The sequence below is a fragment of the Amphiura filiformis genome, chromosome 16 (genome assembly GCF_039555335.1).
Source record: "Amphiura filiformis chromosome 16, Afil_fr2py, whole genome shotgun sequence".
NCBI classification, from domain to species: domain Eukaryota; kingdom Metazoa; phylum Echinodermata; class Ophiuroidea; order Amphilepidida; family Amphiuridae; genus Amphiura; species Amphiura filiformis.
In genome coordinates, this window is record NC_092643.1 from 12,285,236 (window position 1) to 12,308,860 (window position 23,625).

The 23,625-nt window shown below is 34.9% G+C and overlaps 1 protein-coding gene across 1 annotated transcript in view; it reads right to left on the reverse strand.

The window, feature by feature from the left end:
- Positions 1 to 23,625, reverse strand: part of LOC140135579 (dynein axonemal heavy chain 5-like) — a 109,286-nt gene that overhangs the window by 64,878 nt on the left and 20,783 nt on the right. Inside the window, 21 exon segments of the mRNA XM_072157120.1 lie at positions 3,134 to 3,276; positions 3,728 to 3,886; positions 4,518 to 4,736; positions 6,788 to 7,023; positions 7,793 to 7,994; positions 8,261 to 8,394; positions 8,713 to 8,830; positions 9,272 to 9,459; positions 10,037 to 10,315; positions 11,052 to 11,196; positions 11,901 to 12,046; positions 12,644 to 12,815; positions 13,717 to 13,923; positions 14,673 to 14,994; positions 15,457 to 15,542; positions 18,246 to 18,382; positions 19,077 to 19,386; positions 20,041 to 20,148; positions 20,780 to 20,893; positions 21,453 to 21,629; positions 22,706 to 23,062. Coding sequence (XP_072013221.1) covers positions 3,134 to 3,276; positions 3,728 to 3,886; positions 4,518 to 4,736; positions 6,788 to 7,023; positions 7,793 to 7,994; positions 8,261 to 8,394; positions 8,713 to 8,830; positions 9,272 to 9,459; positions 10,037 to 10,315; positions 11,052 to 11,196; positions 11,901 to 12,046; positions 12,644 to 12,815; positions 13,717 to 13,923; positions 14,673 to 14,994; positions 15,457 to 15,542; positions 18,246 to 18,382; positions 19,077 to 19,386; positions 20,041 to 20,148; positions 20,780 to 20,893; positions 21,453 to 21,629; positions 22,706 to 23,062 — 3,959 coding nt within the window.

Below are 23,625 nucleotides of genomic sequence, written 5' to 3' on the forward strand. Positions count from 1 at the left end.
ATTACACTCCTCCGGTCACCTACACTGAATGAAGATGCTGTGATGTCCGTAACTCCTCAATACAGGCTCTGAAAAGGTAACTTTTTAAGCTTATGTCAATATGACAGAGTCCAATACCAGTTTACACACTTTAAAAATGAACATTCAGAAAAGTTAGTTCTTTTGTGATGTACTAACTTCAAGTACAATACTGTAAAGTACTCTTGAATGGAATAATAATGAATCAAGTGTATTCATGTATACGAACAAAAAATAGTTTACTTTCACAATCATTTGATCATTTATTAACTGATTTGCAAAGTATTTAAAAGTTTGATTCAAACTATGCTATCCACTTTAGTGATGCCCCAGCTACAAGAAGTCTTGCCTGTGTCTGTTATATGACCTAAGTTTGATATAAAATTGGATTGAATGATATTTATTGGTCGAACTATGAGTTTTAAAATATTAGACAAGACATAGTCTAGTCCAATATTGTCAAACTCATAGCGAGACCAATAAATATTGGGCTTAAGGCATCCAAATTAATCATTATTATGTTTGGGATCCAATATTTTTGCACACTTGGATTCATCAAAACATAATAATGATTGCAAATTTACTATTAATATAACAAGACCATTACACATTGAATACAAATGTGACAACAGTCATACATATGCATACATTTATGAAACATACATATCTATACACCCACATGAACACCCACAAACAGGCAGACATAGGAGACAAACATGAATGGTTATAATGAGTCTCATCAAACATGATAAAAATGGCTAAACACATGAGTAAATTAAGAATTAAAACATTTTCTATTTTTTTGATCAAAATTTTCATTTTTATCAGAATATGATTGATCAAATGACTGCCTTCTTACTTCACTATTTTATTCAATCCTATTTTTGCTGTCGTTGAGACCTGATTTTTGTTTTATCTCTATTATTTTTTATCTATTTAGAGTTTCTTTGTATAAAAATGTTCATGGGAACTAGAGTAAATAGATTTTTTTAAAACTGCCTGATTAAATGTGTGCATAATGTACTTACAAATATTTTAATTATTAATTCATCCTAAAAATTACCATAACATTCATAAATACAATTAGGTGACAAAATTAATTTCTAACAATAGAGTTATTTTAGAAAGTTTTATAATAAATCAAATCAAAACACTCACTACAAAGACAAAAAAAATCAATTCCACACCAAACAGTTCATACTTCATTATTACTAAATATTACAGTGCACAAAAGATGCAAATTTAAGGGGAGTGTTATAAATATTATTACTCCTAATGGAGGGGATTTGTTATTTAATATTGTTTCTTCTCAAGTTGCAACTTCTACTGAAGCTTAGTTTAGAACTAAAAATAATAAAAAAATGCCCAGAATAAGCTGTGACCCTGTAGCTTATACTCCAGTCGTTTGCAATCAACAATTTCTTTTTTGACCAATGACCTATACTGTTCTTTCCAAAGCAACATAAAACAGTTTACATCATTGGTTGAATTTAAACTGTTCATTGCAAGTGTCTGAAGTATCATTTCAGTTTTATAATTTAAAACATAGCTGCAAATAGCTCAAAAAACATGCAAAGATGTTACTGGGCAATTCCAAAAATTATCCAATATTGTATGAGATTTCTCATCATAAAAATTCCAAAAGAATACCATAAAAACCCAACAATGTCAATTGGGAATCACATAGTTTTGATACGTTTTAGGTATATTCCCAAATATACACCCTAAATGTTAGACTGGGAAATGCCACTGTTAATGTAAAGAGTAGCAATAAACATTAGTTTGGTAAAACCACCTGTTGGAAATCACGAATATTTTTCATTTAATAACTTCATGGGGGAGAGTGCAAAATTTGTGGAACAGCCCATTGTCAACTTGAGAAGCAGCAAAAAAGTAGTGGTGCTCATAGGGAAAAGGTTTCAATCCACTCGGTAATGTTAGTTAATAAACTAGCCATCTTCCACTAAAATGCAACAGGTGTCCCTGTGTATTGCATAGGCAGTATCCGGCTTTCAAACAAACATCAAACTCAACAACAAATTGATTGTAAACAAATGATTAGTGAGTGTGTAAACAAATTGATTGTAAACAAATGATTAGTGTGTGTGTAAACAACAACAACTGCAAACAATAACATTGATAAACACATTATGTGGATAATACATTTCAGAAATTGTGCCTATGTTAAATTCTCTGGCAAAAACCTTCGCGCATTAATATCATTCCTTCATTAAAGTCATAATGTACAATCTCAAGATATGAAATTGGTTTATTTTTTTCAAACATGATTTTTTTGCTTATTTGTAATGTTTGCACATGTCCCAACTTACATCTAAATGGAATCAGCCAAATTTGTTTGTAGGTCATCAGAGCAATTTTGACATAATGACATATTCAGATATTTTAAAAGTCCCTCACAGAACCTCCATTTTAAACAGCCAAAATAACCAGTGGGGTTTCTCTCTCTTTACCTTTTATTTTTGGCTCAAAATGGACGGAAACATTTCCTGACAGTTATTACAAATAATATTTCAACATTTTGAGTTAAGAATACAAATTAGAATTTGATGGAAATCATACATTATGGCTTTAAAAACTTATATTAAATGGATATGTGTTTATCCATTCAATTTCTCAATCAACAGGTTATCTGACTAAACGCATATTTCATATGACATTACACACATGACATGTGAATATAAAATATGTTCCATAGATCCAATTTGGCATGAACATGGTGCACAGATTAATCACATTTAGATTTAGTCAATACTTTTATTCATAACAGAGGCATAGAGTCATAGGGGCACATGCCCCTCAATGGCCCCCAATCGATAGAAAAATTGCTGAAAAATGGCTTGTACCCCCCAATCAGGCTTGGTATCCTCTAATCATGGTCGGTGCACGCCCCCCCCCCTAGGATGACTGATGCTACATCACTGATTCATAAAGAGTAGACACTGCATTAAAAATTGTTATCACAAAGTGCAAAAAATTATCAATTGTGAAATTACTGAACACAAAGATTGAACAAAACTTGAAAGAAATTATTATGCAACCTAAACAATTTCAAACTTACAAATGGTCATCAATGAAGATAACGCCTTTCCCTTACCTATTCTGGAACTCAATAAGTTCTTGATTGATCTTTTCAATGTCTACATCCACCCATAGGATATCATAGTAACCATTGACTCTATCAATGACATCATTGTACAGCCCATACAACTTCTGTAGTAGATTCAACTCCTTTTTGATCTGTTAATATAATTACAATTATCACACCTTTTAGTATAGGGTGATGCTTATGCTAATGTTTTATAAAAAAAAAGTTATACGTAGGTGGAAAGACTTTATATTAAATTTCTGCAAGTCTAAAAAGAATAAGCATCAGGTTAAGGGTTAGGGTATGTGTTATAGAGTTCTGTTCTATTACATCATATGTCCAAACCAAACATAGTATTAAATACCATATTGCTACGAAAAAAATGTTGTAGTTTCTGTATTAATATTGGTCAGATACCATTCTGTGATGCATGTGTACAGTAATTTTGTATTACAATGTAGTACTTTACACTTTTACTGTTTTAGATTATATTAGGGTGTGTGTGTGAGTGTATATATATTATAATTATTTTCTAATCATATTATATCTTATTTTCTTCACTTTTCCATAAAAATACACAGATAAGAACAAATGTTTTCTCACCTGCAGAAGTTCTGGATAGTCTGAGACTTGTAACCCAAAGAGTTCCTCTCCTCCAGTGTATGTCTGGTACTTGCGGAAGAGGTTATCAAATTGGTTTTGGAAGATAAGAAGGCGATCACTGGCTTCCTTGGGTGCAAGGCCTGGTACCATGGGGCCATTCTGTGGGGTCAGGCAGACATTGTTATCAACGGGGAATAATACTTCATCAGTACTACAAGTTGATGTTACATTACATACAAATTTGTACATACTAAGATCAATATATTATGCCTTAAACTTATCATAATGTTAAATTAACATACGCGCGTAAAATGTAACTTTATCTAGCTTAACTTAATGTAACGCACCATATAAAAAACAATATTTTTTCATTAAACTCCAATATCAGCAAGCAAGAGAGTACTATAAATCACTGGTACAGAAAATATGATGCTCAACAACAACTCTCTAACAATTATCAATAACGTTTCTGTTCGAGACCTGACTGAAGAGTCTGAGGGAGGGCTTAAAAACTAAACTGCCAGTCCACCACCTGCATCATGACATAACGGGTAGTTTAAACATGTTATATTGTTCAAAATAATTGCAACCAGGCTTGATCGCCCATTTTGCAAAGGCATTGGGAGAAGAGTTTTAAAGCCATCCCTTATTAATTTGGAATTTCAGTTCTTTTTTGACTATGTGAGGTGAAGAAATATCTGAGACTGTCACAAGAGAATGAAACATTTATTCTGCAGCATGTTTGTTAACAATATCATTTACAATCAAGTAAACAAATAATTCAACTAACCTCTCTATAACCGCTGTAGAATGTGTCACAATCCACAGTGAATGTTTTAACATTCTCCACCAACTCTCCCTTGAATTCAGGTTGGATGGTTATCAAGTTATTAATAACCTCCACAGAATTGGCCGATAGCCTCTCCCATGTGTAACGCAAGGTATCCACACGTTCTGCATCTTCTTTGGCAACCAGTAACTCAAACTTGTTCAGCAAGGCGTAGGATTCCTGTGATGGAAGCAAAATTGGAATAATAATAAGTGTAAAATAATGAATTTTGAGCTCATAACTTACTCACAAGTGGGTTAAGGGAGGGCATCCAAGGGCCCAAGCATCATCTGTAAATGGGCAAAAAAACATGCATAATCAACATATTTGGTGGTATTAACAGTCAGTTGCAGTTTGTCACTAGAATAAATATCTGCCCACCATTTCCTGTGAGGTTCTTGTGTAAAATCATCAGGGTTTTACTGAAGCCGCAAACAAAGCCAAACGATTTCAAACAATGATTATAAAAAGGATGGTGCATTGTCATTCATCACAGTCATTCCTGAAATTTGCAGGTTATGAATCCCTATTAATATTGTGATGTACCCTGTATAATTGTGTTTCATGAACTAGGGGAAGTTACCGTTCTAATCATGCAATAGTTGTTTATTATTACATCTAGGGGAAAACCCAGATGAATGCAATAACAACATCATTTATCAAGACTATTTATGTCAAGGGGAAATCCCTGAGACTGTAAAGAAAGAAATGACATAATAGTGGGAAATACCCACAGGAAGCTTCAAAACATCATGTTTGCAATAATTCTAGGCAGACCTGTATCGATATGATTGTAATGTGAATGGATGTAGATACAGCTCTCAAAAAGAGAGTATTTAATGTTAACCAGTTAAAATCAGGATACTCAAGAAGTATTACCGAGTGTGGCCATGGAGATCATGAGTTTCCTACAGTGCTATTTAAAACAGCCTCTGAGCGATGGAGATGGATGGATATTTTCGCCGACAAGCTGGAAATATGGTTATTTCAAAGCTACGAAAATGGACCAAAGTAAGACATAGAGGGTCTTCTGCGGATTGTGAAGGACTTTATGAAAAATGTTACGATTATTAGCATCTGGATACAGATCTGACAGGCGGTCATAGCCTTTATTATGACTGAAAATGTATGACAGAATGCCGTGGGAGATTGAGAAACTCCACATGTGTGTGATGGTCTTCGTGCTTCAAAAAAGAAGCGTTTTAACCAGTTTATATAGCCAATAATTGAGCTAATTTTAATACAGCAACGAAGAAGACAGCGAGCACACAAAAGTGCTCTTCCTCATCAAAGGATTAAAAGTTCTTCTGTCAAATTGCTGGAGTTTGCTGGGTTTGTGAAGGCAACGCATCTGTCAAAAAAAACAGTGGAGCTGTGTTAAAGAAACCTGTTCCCTGGAAAAAGAGGGATTGGTGAAAGAAACACCATTTTTGGAGAAAGCAGCGCAAGGAGATATATTTGTGGAGAAAGCAGCGCAAGGAGATATATTTGTGGAGATAGCAGCGCAAAGGAGATTGGAGGAAGCATCATCATTTTCGTATGAGGATTTTATACGCAAGGATTTATAAAATAATGCAAGTGTACTATGGACTTCGCTGATTTTCGCAGGACAAGTGAATAAGGATATATTACATCAGTCGTCCAGAACATTGCAAGAACTCTAGAATCACCAACAAGAAGACCGCTGGTTAAGTACCGATAGAGTAAAACTGATTGTGTGATTTTAGTGTATATTGTTGTTATATGTACCAAGCATACTTTGTTTTCAATTAAAGACTTAGATTATGTTAGCTTAATCAAACAGTGTATTTGTGTTGTGCATTCGTGTGAGTTCGGGTAAAAGGTGATTTTGGCCTTGAGTCAAGTACGACTAAGTAACAATATGAAGATTTTCAAATTTCAGACATCGCTGTTGTTACAGGTTATAGAGTGAATGGGTTGGTCTGAAATGAGACAATATGAAGCCATATTAAGGTCATTTGCATCACAACCCAGCTGGAGATCAAGACTGAAGGTTTCAGTCGCAATGTCGGTTCGTCCGTCAAAAATAGGTATGTCTGGTTGACCAGATTTAAATTAAATCTTAACATATAACTCTTGTAATTCCTAAAATGAATCATTTTACTTAGCTGCATAAAACTATTTCCATAAAATACAAATTGCCTGTTTTCCACCAAATATAAAACATACAAAATATTCAACAAAGTAATATAGTCTGAAATACATCATACCTCAATAGGTCCAATTTCCATATCAATCCTGATCTCGTTCTCTCTGACTTCAGACAGCGCTTTCATGGCTATACGGATATCATCCAGATCTTTGATTGGTCGAGTGAGACGCTTTCCAACATCCTCAATGAACTCAAAGATTTCTTCCATCTGATTGCGATACTTCTCATTGCAGATTTTGCCAAAAGCAACCTGCCACGCTTTCGCTTCTGTGGTCAAGCCTAGCTTCAGTTGCTCTGTAAAGTAAAAAAAGTAATGCATTTTTATTAGCAAGTGCAGAAATCTTTTACATCAAGTACTGAAAAAAAGGAAAATAATTTTGGTTAATTAAGCAATTTAGATGATTTGTTGGTAAAATTGCAATGCAACATGTCGTAATTCGTAAAGGATTGTTATCAAACACAGAGCTTGCCTTTTTGTGACACACACAAACACAAATAAAGTTTCGGGTAAGCTTATTTCATTACTAGCTGGTTTGAATCAAGAGTCATAAAAACAGGCAGGGGTAAGAACTTTTGGCTATGATTTGAAAATCTAGAAACACCAATATTTACAAGTCCATCATCAGTTGTGAATGAAGTCAATTGTCAGTTTATCTCAAATCAGATGGTTACTCTGAAAGTTTGGTACAAAAATTGATGAGTGCTGAAAATTTGGTACTGTTACTTTCATTTGCAATTTTTAGTTATCTTTATTATTAGCTTTTGGACAAAGACCACATGTAATGTTTTGCAGGTCACTTGAAAGATGGCTATTTATCACTGTTTTCATGCTTTGAAATGTATGACATAGGCCTATGTGACAGGATTTGGTCCATGGAGGCCAAAGGAGGCATTTTTGACAAATGAGTTACTATAATTATTACCTTCTTCACACAAACATATACTGAAAACATAAAATGGTCTTGCATAATTGGTTTTAAAGTTATGAAGTTTTATGATGTCTATGATGTTTATGATGAAATAGCCCAATCGCAACAACCAGATCCAACTATCTTATATTCACCTGTAAACAAAGCAATTGCTCCCACATTATAGAACTCTGGTTCAGCTGTGATCTCTTCCTCTGTCTCTCTGTAGTGTATGATCATAAATTGGAAGTCATTCAGTTTTGGATCCTGAGCAAGGAATTCATCCAGTGTTTCTTGACGTTCTTTCTGCCAGATGGGATGGTATTTGGAAAACTTCTCCAATGCTGTGCTTACTTCCTGTAGAGTTCAAATAATAGAAAAGAAGTTCTATTACTATTGCAAACCCAGTAAACACAAAAATGTTTTTAAAATGTTATAAACGTTTACAAACATTTTTTGGTTTTGGTCAAAACGTTTTGATAACATATTAAAAGACAAGTTATATATAAAGGTCATGAAAATGTTTTAAAAACAATTTCATACACTCATCTAGCAAGAACCAACCAAAGCTCTTACATATACCTGCAAAAATGCTGTTTTTAGGTTACAATTATGTTACTGACCTTCTTAGTAGAGTTGACACAGGTAGACAGTAGTGACACCAGTTTTGCAATTTCCTTGTTCTCACTGACATTCTTGAAATAGTTCTTGCTGTGAATAAGAGGCATGATAGTGCTTGCAGCGCCATCATCACGTCCTGAAAAAAAGTATATTGTTAGATAGGTATACACAAAGTTGAATATTGAAGCATAAAATAGATTTTCACACATTAATTCCCCATCCCAAGAAAGACACAGCTTCAAATAAGGGTTAAATGGACAGTCAGAATTCACATGTTAGCAAAATTTTGATTTTGTATCAGGAAAGAATTCTATTTCAGTAAAATACACTTTACCACTTCTGATTAGAAGAGGTTAGTTTTGCCATACCTTGTATACACTGTGCAAAGTGTTATGGGAAATTTGTTTACAAGTTTGCATCAAAAGCCCTTAACCAAGTATTTAATAATACATACCTCCTTTGCGTGATGTGATGTCACTGCGAGAGCTCTCTGAAGCTGCTGTACTTGCGATACTACTACGGCGACCTCCATCACTCAATGCTGCAGCTCTCATGTCAGCCTCCTGCTTGTCCTAATTCAAATCACAAAATTAATTTTGTTAAAAAACATTTCATCTGTTTGGTTTTTCCTGCTGGGTTTTAAAATGCTATTGTCTTGTACTCAAACTAGAAGCTTACCAAAGAACCCTAACCTAAATGTACTGATAAAAGCTTTCTGTTTTAGAATATGGAATGCTTGAGGAAAATCTTGAAGATCTTTTCAATTAGCACTTTTTATTCGTATTGATTTTATTTTTGATGACTCTGGAGCGATCTAACATGTTAGGTGCTCCTTGGTTTAAATTAGGGGCATAAATTATTTTGCAACCTGCAAACCGCAAATCCAGATTAACCCTAACTATTACCATAACTGTAACCCTGATTCTGATGCTTAATCCTAACAAAATCTTAACCCTAAAAATATGCACAATAATCTATGCCCCTAAAACAGGATTGCCATATGGTACTCTTACCTTTGATTTCCTCTCTCTGCTCCAGAGTGCCACGCCCTTGGCCACGCCCAATACCAACTGTGCTGATTTATTAACAGCTTGTTGTACTTCATCTAATGCTGGTTGCATGGTAATATTTGGTATAGTCAATGTCACGCTGCATCGGAAGAATGGACAATCTCCTCGGCTTTCTTTCTTCTGTGCCACATCTGTTGAAACAAATTCAGTTTTAATCATCTCAATCATTTCTTTCTTATTATTTTAAATGGTGTACTCATTTTGTTGAAATATGAAACACTTTATAACTAGTGTTATAAGTAAGGATATCAACTACACCAAAAGTCCATATAAAATATGAATGCGAAAATATTTTGCTAAAGTTTACTACATTGTAAACGTGGGTTTGATTATCTGTAATTTAGATTAGCCACTGGGCTATTCTCCTTGAAATCAATACACCCCATATGGAAGAAATGACCTTAATGTTCCACTCAGGGTGTGTAGATTTCAAATGGAGTCACCCATTCAGTTCTCCTTGAACTGTGTTTCATGTTCGGACTACGCTTTTCATATTTGGACTACATTACAAATATGCTTTCTGACATCCAAATATAAGCAGAAAAGATTCTTGACATTAGATTATCCAGCAAGGTGAATGATGAAAGCACTCAAACAGTTGAGTCAAAGCTATAAATAACACTAACAGCAGCAACAACAGCAATAGCCTTGACAATTTTCAACAACAACAACAACAATGACAACAACAACAACAACAACAAAACTCACCACGATAGTTGACAAGTGAACTTGAAGTCACCCTTTTCCTGATAGAATCCAGAGAGTAGCGGCACACTTTAAGAAGCGCATCCAGATTGCGATGATTGAAATGAGCCAGCAACTCTTGCGCAGCCTCTTCAATGTTTTCACGCATCTCTCGTTTCTTCTTAGCAGCATTCATGGCTGCCGCTGATTGGGCTCGAGACTTGGCACTGCCTTGGCTACGTGAGGCGCTACGTAAACTGTGACGAGATGGGGTGGGGCTTGATTGTCTTTTCTTTTCACCATCTGTTAATAAGTAGGTTAGGATATTTGGTCAATTTTACTTAGTATAAAAATATACTATTGGACATCTTGATTAAAGTTTGAAACTTTTAATCCAAACACACAAAAGTTATTCCTAACTCTCAGAAATTTCAGATGGTTACTCCATCTTTCATCAGCGAGACTAAGACTCTGATGATGATCATATTGGACACCATGTTTGATTAATATTTAACATGTAATTATCACTGCTAAGAACATATGGCACTTGAATGTTGACTTGTGCAAGAACTGGATTGTTACATGTGTGCACTACTTTATGTTATGAACTTCACAGTGATTTAAAATATCATCAAAATACTGATCTGACATGTAATTTTTAATCTTGTAAATAAGCCATTTTCAAATGTTGAGTGGTCTTCTTATCCTGGAATTTAAAGGGACACTCTGTGATCCAAAGCCTCATCCCTCCTTACTCCAAAAAAGTTGAGATTTTTATGCCATCAGAAACCTGGGACTACATGTTTGTATGCATAAACTTTCTTGCAGATTCGGTCATTTGACAAAGATATCATCCAATTTGTATTTTCCGTCTTTTGACAGCCCAAACTTACAACACAGTTGGCTATGGAGCACTGTCCCAAATTCAATATCCGAATAAAGTTTGGAAATAATCATTTTTTGTGGATTTCTATTGAACCATACACTAAAAAGATGATGCTAAAATCACAAAAAAAACCCTTTAAAAAGAGCGACTTACTTTCTTCAGTGACATCTTTTTCCAGCTCCTCCTCCTCCTCATTTTCTTCTTCTTCAATCATCAGCATATTGATGAGTTCATTGGCAGCCTCCTCTACTTGAGTACTCTTGATTTGAAGAGTCACTGTCCCTTTGTTACATAGCTCCTGTAATAGTAGAGAAATAAGATGTGATTGGTATAAAATTCATGTCTAGTCTCCACAACAAGTTGACAAAGATATTAGGCAAGCCCATAAAATGAAAGACACAAACAAATATACAGATACTGAAAGGAAAGTTATGTTGTTTGTGTTATCTGGATGAGCTGATCCAAACAGATATTCATAAATGTCACAAAATATGATGCCATAATCTAACAGCTAATTCACATTGAATTGGACCTCATTTTATCATTATTCATGCATAACACATCTTATCAATTGATTATAGTTTTATGTTATTTAGGCCTACTAGGTTTTGATTTTCTTCTTGTTAACTTTTTAAACTTGTCTTATCTACTTAATCTTAAGTTGTTATTGTATTCATCATATACCGCATGAAATTTCTTTGAACTTATTTATTTGCATTTTTTGTTACTTAATTGTAAAACATTTGATCAGATTGGGTGCCGATTGCTTCACACGTTACATCTTTTGTGGCATCCACACCTCTGCAAATGTTTTATTTCGATATATTACATGTTTTATTATAACTTTCAGATATTGAGACGGAAAAAATATTAATCTGGAAAAAACTTTTACAGGCTCATCGTCGGACAGAAAACATAATGTTACTCATCTTAATAAGGATAGAATTAACAAGAGAATTCACAGAGCTAAAACACACATACATAATAGATAAAATGACTTACCTGTGTTCTCAGGAGAAAGTTGTCAATGGTCCACGGCTCATCTTCAGGAAGTTGACATAGCATGGTGTTACTCATCTCAGAAAGGACTGAATTGATACGGAATTCACAGAGCTCATTGGCGCGATCCATCAGCAACTCCAACTCACCTGTCACATGAAATTGTAAATACACACACAAGTGAATTGCCACAAACATTGACACATAATTTCTTTTCATAACTTGGTAAGAAATAATTACTAAGTGAAATAATTTCATCCACAGAATTTGTTAGCTAGGTGTTAAAGGGACATTTCGTGATCCACAGTCTCATCTCCCACTTTCCTAAAAAAAGTTGAGATTTTTATACCACTGGAAACCGCTGGCTGCATAATGTTTATTCCCAAAATTTCTTGTTGTAGATTTATTTGTTTAAAAAAAATATTTTCAAATTTGAATTATGTTCTACATTCTGGTTAACAAAACAAAATTACAACACAGTGACCTATGGAGTAGTGTAATACACATAACCATGCATAACTCGCAAACGCAAAATCGGAATGAATTCAAATTTTGGGGATAAGCTACTAAAATATTAAGTAGCAAATATGTTACAATATTGCTTTAAGTTAGATATACTCAACAGGATGCTACTCTTACTGTGGTATATTGTGATACAATACAAGCTCCTAAAAATTGTGTCAAATTACAAAGTTGCAACCTCATTTGGAAATTATGACATTCACATTATTATATACTGTACATACCAAGTTCTTGATACACTTCATCAATGTAGGATTGTATGTTCATACTGGTCCATGAGAGTTCAGATAATCCAGGTTCAATAGTTTTATCAATCTTGCCAATATGTGGGGTCATTAACGGCTCAAATACAGGCAGGATTTTACTGCGGACTCGCTGGTCTTCTTCAAGTAACATCTGAAATACAAACACACAAGTTCAGATATAAGGGCAGAATAGGGCTATTTGTTGATGATTATCAGTTGCTACAGTCAGATCTCGGGGCAAACAGAAGGCATGAAGCAATGCTGACCAGTAACTCTAGGCTTTCATTGACTATTAGGCCTATCTCTTCCAGCTCCATTGACACCATATTTTCTTGGGTAAGATATATTCACAGGAGGGACAGGTGTTGATTTACTTGTTAATACTAGCACTACAGCAGCATTATATTGGTTTTCAATGTAAAATCCCGATACCTATTACAATACATTCAAAGGTGCAAGGAAATTATTGAGGTGTCACTGGAGCTGGAACAGATAATACACCTTCTTCAAATGAGCTATTCCTGTTGATATCCATATACCCCCTGTGGATGCAATGACCTTAATCTCCCACACAGGGGGTGTAGATTTCAAATGGAGTCACCCATTCAGGTAACCCCATTTGAAAATCACACTCCCTATGCTGAAGATTAAGGTCATGTCTTCATAAGGAGATGTATGGATTTCAACTGGAATAGGCCAACTTATATTGGCAGTGAGAAAAATTAAACATGATTCTTATTGTAGAGCCGTTAAGAAACTTAAATTATGCATTTCAGCTCAACAGATGTTGTGGTTCTTTAAGTATATGTCAAAATATGAAAAAACAACCTAATTATGACACCTTTTTTGCTTCACCTTTTAAACATATTTTTTGCCTCACCACAGGGACCTCAATATCTTTCTACTTAAACATGAAATACATCCGTAAGCAAGGATTGGTCAAGAACCTCTTCTTTGAAAGATCAAAATTTTAGCCAAATACATGTTTTTTGTTCAAATGATTTTAATTAAATTTCGCATGAAATAAAGTCTTTAAGGAGAATCTAACCTACCTGCAGTTTGTTGAAGTGCTCTTTGAACATGCCCTGTTTCTGTCTGAGTGCTCTAGCAGCAATAGGAATGTCCAGACCAAGTCTTGACATGCATTCAGTTTCACGGATCAGGGTCAGAATTTGAGGGTCAAAGTTCACATACAGTTCATTTGTCTCTGGGTGTCGGACTAACAGTGATGCATGCAGTCCTGATTTGATGGCTTCAACCTGTTTAGAAGAAATGATAAAAATGTATACAAAGTTACTTGGCCACTTTATTCAACCATAATTACTTACTGAATATCATATGGTTTGATCACACATTTCCAATTAATGACTTGCTCTTAGCATTTTAACATCAAGTATTCTTGCAGCATTACTTGACTATCGTTTATTCTCATTCTTAGTTAAATATTATATTAATAACTATAAATCATTTTATTTTCCAAAATTTGGGTTACTGTCATGAAAAATTCCCTTATTCTAAAACAAAAGAAACTTGTTTAGGCAATAGAGACAAATTAGTTTGATCTTTTGATCGAACATCGATGCTTGGTTGACCCTTATTATTTATGAAATATCAATGAATTAGCTATTGTTAATTGTTATAACATTTAATATTTGTACGTAATGCATTGTACAGTGCAATTTTATCATTACTTCTGATTAATTAGTTGATAGTTTATTAATAATAAGCATCGAAGTAGCATCGACGATCGATCCAAAGATCAATCAAATTTGGCTCTGGTGCCTTACAACTGCACATCTTCAGTTGCACTTGCTGTGTACACATGAATCTACAAGCATGTTCCATGGTATCAATACTTGTGATGACATAAGGTTGTCATCTAATACATAAGAGCTGAGATCATGCAATTGCCCAATTAGGTTTTGTGTTTACAAAGGTCCTCCCTTCTCCACCTCATACCCTCATACAGGCTCTATTTTCTATATGATGTATTCAAATAACATCCTACCTGTCTAAGCCATGCTCTGTGATACAGTACTTCAAACTCCATCAACACTTTAGCCAACTTGTTGTAGTTCTTGATTATCTTCTTCGCCTCTGCACCTTGGAGTAATTGAGGGCGCTGTTGGAAGGTCTCCATCGGTTCCTGAATGCGACGGAACATCTGACGGGCCCACATGATCTTGCCTGCTATAGGCGGTAAATCGCGAGCAACTGGTGGCTCATTTTTGTTTCGTTGGTAGTTCTTGGATGTGTTTTCTATTTCACGACCAAAGCGTTGGAGGATGAGACCGTACTTTTCTGGGATCATGAGACTCTTCAGGTTCAATCTAAAGGCGAGAAGAAATGAAGGAATTACATCAAATGTTCAAATCATTTCATTTTTTTCAGCAGGATATCCTGATTAAAATTACATTGACAAATTTACATATCAGATGGAATGCTCTCCATACATTACAAGTCTCATGCATTTATTGTCATTGAAAGCCTTTAGTTTTAATCATTTGTATTGGCCAAATCAAAACGACACAGTTATGCTTTCACAAAATAATTTGAGATAGAAATTTTCTCTGAAAGATATTTTTCAAATCTATTTAAAACGAAATTGGTAATAATCAGATCAGGTAACCATGTTTGATGATCAACACAGTTGCCCCATTCCATTATTCATATTACAAAAGTGTTTTTCCAACGACTGTATCATTTTGATGTGGCTGTATGCATAATGTCACATTTGTTCCTTTGTTTGTTTTCCAACAGAAACTCTCTATTTTACATCTTGGCTGACTTACCTTTCAAATTTTTTGATCAGTTGCAGTGCTCTTGGGACATTGTAGATCTTATCAAACATGTTGTCCATGAAGGTCTTGATTTGTGCCTGAAGAAAATCAATACAAATAAAAACATGTTTTATATTTGACCTGGAACATTGAGTCAATCCAATTGCATTTCTGTTGTAATGGGCACTTGAGCATTAACTTATCTAACCATTTCATAATGCAAATAGGAAAGCATTGGGGCATTTACCTCTTCCTCCCTCCCTGTAAAAAGTCATTGATAATTGCTCATCTTCAGATCCCCTCCCTAAAATTGACTTTTTCACACCCCACCTACACAGCAACAACATTTGGAGCCACTCCCACTCAAACTAAGCACTTAAGGCCAGTGTAATGGGAGAGAACATGGACCTTTTCGAGCATCATTATTTCTGAATTGTATGTCAAAAGTATATAAAACTATACATTTTTGGAAAGGAAATGAGTCAAAATCTCGAGTTTTTGAAAAAATCACAAAAATTCACTTTTTTACCCCAATTTTTTTGTGACAACTTAGAAAAAAATCCGTTCGGAGTACAAAAAATTCAGTTAGCTTTTTATAAAGAAGAGACATGAACTTAGGGAAGGTTTTTTATTTTTTGAAATTCGTCTCTTTTTTCAAATATTGAAAAAACATAGAAAAAAGCAATTTTGTCACTCTATTAAGCTAAAATTGCACAGAATGGTGTATATTTTTGTTTAAAACAAATATTTTGAAAAAATGAGAAAACCTTCCCTAGGCTTTGATGTACTCTAAACGATAGTGCAAAAGTTTACCTTTTGCTTGCATATTTTTCGAGTTATCTTGTCACAAAAATCGTGCAATATTGTCAAAAGTGAACTCTGAGAAATCGATGTTTTAGTAAAAAATGTCAAAATTATGCACAAAACGTCCTTATATTTTAAAAGCGGTAAGACTTTCACGCTTGTAAAGCTGTATCTGGTGCATGGTCTAAATATGCATCTTTTGCACCAATTAATTTATAATGTCTGCTTTCACTGCGCCAAAATTCAAAATAATTAAAAAATCTAAGTGGCATTTTGACTGCAAATTTTTGTTTTGTTTACACCACATTTGTTGGCGTGAACAACAAACCGAATGCGCCTAGACTGCGTTGGACATACGCATGCAGAGTTGCGCCACATCACGCTAAGCGAATCGTAGCGTAATCAAAATATTTCGCATTCAGCATTTCTGACTCATTATTTCCCGCCAATTTACTAAGCTGTCTTGAGCCATGTGACTTTTTAGAGTTGAAAAGAGTGAAACAAATCAAGCAAAAATACGAGTAAATATTAGCAAGTTGTATTTTATCAGTTTCAAGTGAAAGAATACATCTTAGTGTTGATAAATATCAAGAAATCTCAAATTCGGGCGTGAACGAATGTGTCTTCCATTACTCTGGCCTTAAGCCAAGAACTTCATCCTTTGTAGTCATCCGTATGTCACGTTCCTTTACTGTTGCTATTTTTAATTTTCGGACAGAAGTGTACGTGCAGAGCTTTGTATCTTCGTAAATGTGTGTAACGTGCATACTTTGCAAAAGCTCCGACCTTGGCAACCAGCTGCTTAGTAACAAATAGTGTGATTGGCTAATTTTTTTGAGTCATGTATAACTTACAACATCATATGTGACCATCCACGACGAATCCAGTGTAAAGTCGCAGTTATCTTAGTTATTAAACAGTTGAAATCTACATTAAGCAAGCTTTAGAATGATATATATCACTTGTCATAACTGCCTGGGAAATAGGTGCTCAAAAATCAACTTTGCTCATGGAATTCTTTGTTTTCGATTTATTTCTATAATGCTTATTGGCCTATATCTCTGAATAAGCACTGGTGACTTTACACTGGCTTTGTGGTGGATGGTCACATATGCATGTGAAATGTTTGTAGATGCACTCTGTAGTTTCAATTTGTACATATCATATCCGAGAATTAAATATAACACCAAAATACTTGAATTTTTTTTTCACACATGATATTGATGTTATTTTGGTCCACAATATGTGACATAATTACGATATCAAAAAGTAAAAACTTAAAAAAGCATACTAAAACAATTTCCCTCAATGTTGCTTATAATAGACCTGCTTTGAACTGCTGCTGTCCTCTGCCACACATCAATATATTCAAAACAGATATTTGTGTGCTGCCTTATCACAACTTATGCACAGGAAAACTGTACATGCCAGCATTTTGAACAAGAATACCCATACGCATTACTATGCTTCATCATGTAGAAACTGCGCTATTATAATACACCATTTCACTGTTACAAGACAGACACATTATCTGCATTGGTAATTCTATAGAGATACTTCTGTTCAAGCAAAGGTCTACATCCATCTGGCAATGCATTTTCTCTGATAATCATATCCAATAATTTGTCAATGAGTCTGCTTTCAGACCAAACATATCCTTGCGATTTACTCACGTAACTATTAACTGTTCCTTCATATTAAACTGACAGTAACAGGTTTTATAGGGTTATTTTACCCAATCCTGGACACCAAAACATGGAACAAGAAACCCTGGTAGACCACCCCTTACATATGTAGATGTACTCAAGCAGGGCACTGGACTAGAAGCATCCAACCTGGGAACGGCGATGCAGGACAGGAGGATATGGAAAGCTGTTGTGGTTTGGGAAAACCACCCGAAATAAGCAAGTAAGTAAGTAAACAATTTAAACTCATGTGGAAATCACAATATCTTGTATGCACATGGCTAACTAAAAACATATTTCCCTTCTACATACCTGTAATTCATTGATAGAATTCTTGAATTCTGCATAATCTGAATCATATTCGGCCTTTCTTTGATCCAATGGGTCGTAAGCTTTCTTCTTCATGGATGTATAGATCACAGTAAAGCGATTAGCCATCATCTCCATTCCTGTAATGCAAACAATGCACAATTTGGATTTTATCATACTCATAGATCAATGATTTTGATGGGGTATCAACATTTTGCAGCTTTAAAATATTAAAAATCAAGGATACAGATTTGATTTAAACTAAAATAATAGACTCACTGCAAGAGACATTTCATAGTACATTAATTTCGTGATTTTCGTGCTCTTTAATGCATCACCATGCGCCCATCAAAATCATTAACATCAGTTTAATAATGAGAGCCTACTTATCCATACGAAAAGCTCATACACGTGATCAATTTGTGTAAAAGTTACATCTTCCATCCAGCATCTCTTTTCATATTGCACAAAAAATGCTCAAAACTGTTTCTTAATATGTAAGTCAACTTTTGAAATGATTACAAATAAAAACAAACAAAAATGTTTTTAATTTTTGCACCATGAACAAGTAATTGTGCAAAGGTTTCAAACCAGATAGAAGCTTTTGAGGCATGAAGACTTTACCAGATATGAGTACTTGTATATATTTTCGAACCTCTTGGGGAAAACATGTAAGTTTTTTCTGTTAGGGGATGAAATCAAAACTCGACCGGCGGTTGACGGATGGTTCCATTCAGTTTCTATTGTTCTAAACAATGGAAACCAGATGGAACCGGACGGAACCGGCGATAAACAGCTGGTCGACTTTTGATTTCATCCCTAGGGGATACTCACCTTCAATTCTGGTATCCGAGAGATGTGAAAACATCTCTATCGTATCAAACATATCAATGATCTTGGTCAGTCGTCTCTCAAAGGTATCGAACTTTCCAAAGATGTACATCTCGGAGAACTCAAACTGACGTTCTTGTGGGGATGATTCCAACTTCTGCTTGGTCTTCTGAAAACATTTCTGGTACTCATGATTGAGTTTGATACAGGCTTGTAACTTAGGGATCAGTTCCTCAGTGGGCTGTTCCCAGATGCTCATCAGACCATCCTCAGTGATGTATGACTTGCAAGCTGTGATCATCTGGTTGGTAACCTTGATTTGGAGACGAAGATAATCATGTTTATGTTATAAATACACACATAACATAAAACCAGACACACAATTTTAGGTTTACTATTACAAATTAAATTTTTTTAATGCATTTCATTTTAAAATTACTTCACAAAATGTTTAAAATTACTTCACAAAGTATGTTTAGGGTATATGGTTAGAGGATGTTATTAAGATCTACAGTAAGGATAAGGATAAATATTCGGCCAAATTTAACAACCTTCCCAAAATTTTGGACATTTTTCACAAATGTTGGCTACAGTAAGGTAAAATATGGCTATTAGGTGACGAAAAAACGCCACCTTGTTCTATGAGCAGATGGACCTTTCAAGTAGGGTCAGTTGGCCGGGCCTTTTTTTCAAAATGACCACAAAAATCGACAAATTCTGTCATTTTTTGCAATTTGGGGAACTACAAAAAAAATTGTTTGTGATATTTTCAAAGTTTGGGTCGGCATTCATTTGTACATGAAAAAATTGTTTCCCAAATTTTTGAAAATCTGGGTCAGTCGTGTCTGTAGAACAGGGTTTTCTTTTTTCGTCGCCTTATCTGATTTTTTTTTTTAATTGTGAATAAAATTACCCAATACCCCGGGTGTATGTACCCCACTGTGGCATTGGTGGATGTGACACTTACCTTAACAAAGAGTGATGTCATTCTCTCTGAAGTGTTGTAGAATCTAGAAATACTATGTATCATCCTGATAGCATTAATCAGACCAGGGATGGTCTCAACCATACCAACCTGTTGACAGAAAATAGGTAATTATTAGTTCAGGGACTTTTTGATGAGAGTGATTTTTAGCTCTCCTTAGTTGACCATTCTCTCCTTACATTCTATTGTAAATGCTCTATACAACTCTCCTTGTAGACTCCAGAAGAGCTATTTAATGCTCTCCTGCAAATTCCAAAAGACGGTCCCTGAAGTTACGTTATAGCAAGGAAATTAATAACTTTCATCTAAGGAACATAAAATATGAGATCATACACTTTTGCACATAGCTATGTTTCCTCCATCCATATTTTTAGGGAAAAATATCTTTGTATTTTCTATTAGACAAGTGGTTCATTTTAAAAAGTCTTTTCACATACATCTACATATCCTAAATATGTTCAATTTAATTTCACACTACTAAACAATTACAATTTTAGCTTCTGTCAATAAGTCTTCTGATGGTTTAAAAATAAAACTGAATTTTTCTTTATCAAATCAACAAATTATAGGCAGGTCATTTTCCTTTTTTTTTTTAATACATCAGCATAATGTCAAGTCAATGATGTAGAAACAAAGAGTACTGACTCCGCCATGTTTGGTCTATAGTCCAAAGAATGTTTTTGGAAATGAGACCATTTTGGCAGACTCATAGTTTACTTACAGGGTCACTGTTGTAGAGGGGATCACAGAACTTCTCCAATGTGTACAAATACTTGACATTGTCTTTAGCTTCATTGGCTGCATCAGTTATCCTGCGATCTAAGTCCATCCAAGCCTACAGGAGGAAATAATAGGATTGTATAGCTATCAGCAAGCAAGTTACACGCATGTCATGTTCAAAAGATGAAGCTTTCCTGGACGAGTGGATGATTTAAGGACCGACATTTGACTGCACCTTTGCAATAATACAGAGCACGCTTACTTTGGTTCTATTGGATAGGAAACTTGAATCATTAAACGCTTCAATATAGGGCGAGTGCAGGGTTTCTTCTAGGACTAGTATGTCCGTATACACTGCGGAACATGCCCGCGTACATGCCTGAGGAAGTGAATCCAATTCAGTCTGATTATCTGGTATTTCTGATGTCTTTTTGATCTGGTTTGATCAGTATTTCCACCCGCTCACATTTTGCATTTTGAAATATCATTGTGGTCGGATTGTGTACAGCTGCTGCTCTTTCAAATGAAATGTTTACTACAGGTAGAATAACCCTATTTGAAAGTCTGGAAGTTTATTGCATTTGATCATGTGTCACAGTACCACTTATGATGAAATAGTAAGTACTGCACAAGGCCATATTTATGTCTCATCACCAGAAATATTATAACTTTACCTTAATTGTCTTTGATTTTGCCTGTTGCAACACACCCAACACTGCCTTGACATTTGACCCTTTGATTTGTTCCAAAAGAAAGTTGAACTTTGACATGCGTTTCTTCCAGTGATCTAGCTCAGCTCTGGGTCCGATGTTGTCAGCTTCCTTACGCATCTGTTCACTCTCTGTTAGAACCTGAAGATAAAAAATAACGCAAGTCAATTTTGTTTTCAGTCAATGTACAGAATTTTCAACAGTATCCCACTATTAATTGAAAATTAATTAAAAAGTATATCATCATTTTAGATCTATCGGTATTCTCCCAGTATACCATTTGATAACTTTCATAGCGTATTCTATTACCCCCACGACCCATTATTCAAAATCGCGCACTGTGATTTGTTGAAACGCGTCACGTGACAGACCATTAATTAGCGATAAAGTGTCAAGGCAACGAACTTTATGTTCTTCTATCATCACAGCGCACAGCAGAGCGCACAGCACACCTGCTTATGTAGGGAGAATGGAATGTCAGGGGTGTGTTATTGTATGTGCATACCTGCTTATAGGGAGAATGGAATGTTAGGTTGTGTTATTGGAATGTGCATACGCTTTGGCTACGCTGTATACGCTCCACCTTGAGGTAAACAACTTGAAATATTTGGGCAAAAAATTTGATATTTTCTCTTTAAATCACACTATTTTGTGGTAATAGAATAGAAATAAAGGGTGCAGCATTATCCTTTACATAAATAATGTGTCCTCGGCAGTAAAACGTTTAAATAATGGGTTCGGCTGCGCCTCACCCATTATTTACGCTTTTACTGCCTCGACACATTATTTTCGTGTAAAGGATCATGCATTACCCTTTATTTCTTAAATATAGCGACTGTCATCTTGTTCTTTTAGTTGCTCTAAAGATAACTTGAGCACCAAAGCTCAGCCATCTAATATTAATTTCCTGCTTATACGATTTGTTAGCCTTTTATAGTACAAAGCAGCTTCAAAAGATTACATGTAGTGATCAATAGGATTCTTGCTCCCTCTGATCCACTGAACATCACTGTTTGGATCTTCATTATTTTGGTCTTAGAGACCAAAATTACCTGATTATGGAACTGAGTTAATGAAAAAAACTTTCCACTCACTATATAAGCCTTTGTCACAGTACAGATATTTTGGGAGTTGGTCAGCGGGACAACTTTTCAATTTTCACTGGGATACCAAATATAGATAAATCTTACAAATAAAAAATAATGCTAGAATCCTACCTGTTCTATCTGTTTGATCCACATTGACATAATGCCCTCTATAGTCTCCACATCTTGAGTACTATTAGCCACTGCAATATAATCAGCAGGTTTGCACAACTTTGACAAGTCGTACGTGGAACATTTTTTCAGCTCCACTCGTCCCTCCAATGAATTCTTTGCACTTTCGAGGGTGGAAACAAATGATTGGAGGTTGTGAAAGAAGTCTTCTCTTGTTTGCAAGTTGGCTTGTGATCCGAGTTGACCCCAGCCATTTTCATTGCATTTGAGAAATGGAATGATAATTTCTGACAAGTATCTCTCGATAGCGCTAAGCAGGCCAACTTCAGTAGTATCCAGAACTGAAAAGATCATGTCCTAAAAGGAAATAATTCAGAATGGGTTAGTCAAAGTATGGTGAAAATGTCTTAACTTTAAATCCTAAAATACCATTAAACAGAGTGAATAAGGACATGGGAGTGAATAGGGACAAACGTTTGAAAGTCTTCAGGAGGTCAATTATTATAATAAAATAATAAATAAATAATAATAAAAAAAATAAAAAAATGATATATATTGTTTGTCTATAATTTGGAAAAGCAAACCATCAGTATTTAGAGGGTGGTTAAACAAAAGGAGCAGATATTAATTGAGCTGGAAAAAAACCTTTTGTCCCTATTTACTTATCCATATTCAGTGGTGTAGCCAATAGCAGGGCTGACAAAAAAGTGCCCCTCTCGACAAAAAATGAATGAGAAAATTGGGAGGGCAAAGGAAGAGAAAAGGGGCAAGGAGCCTGTTTCCTATCAAAGTTCATCCTGATCATGGGCAAAAATATTGTAAAATACCAAATTTGTGCATGCTACATCAAACATTGTCCCAAAAAGTCCTTTTTTGGAAGCTCAAAGACTTTTACATGTACAGTCTCTCAAAAAAAAATC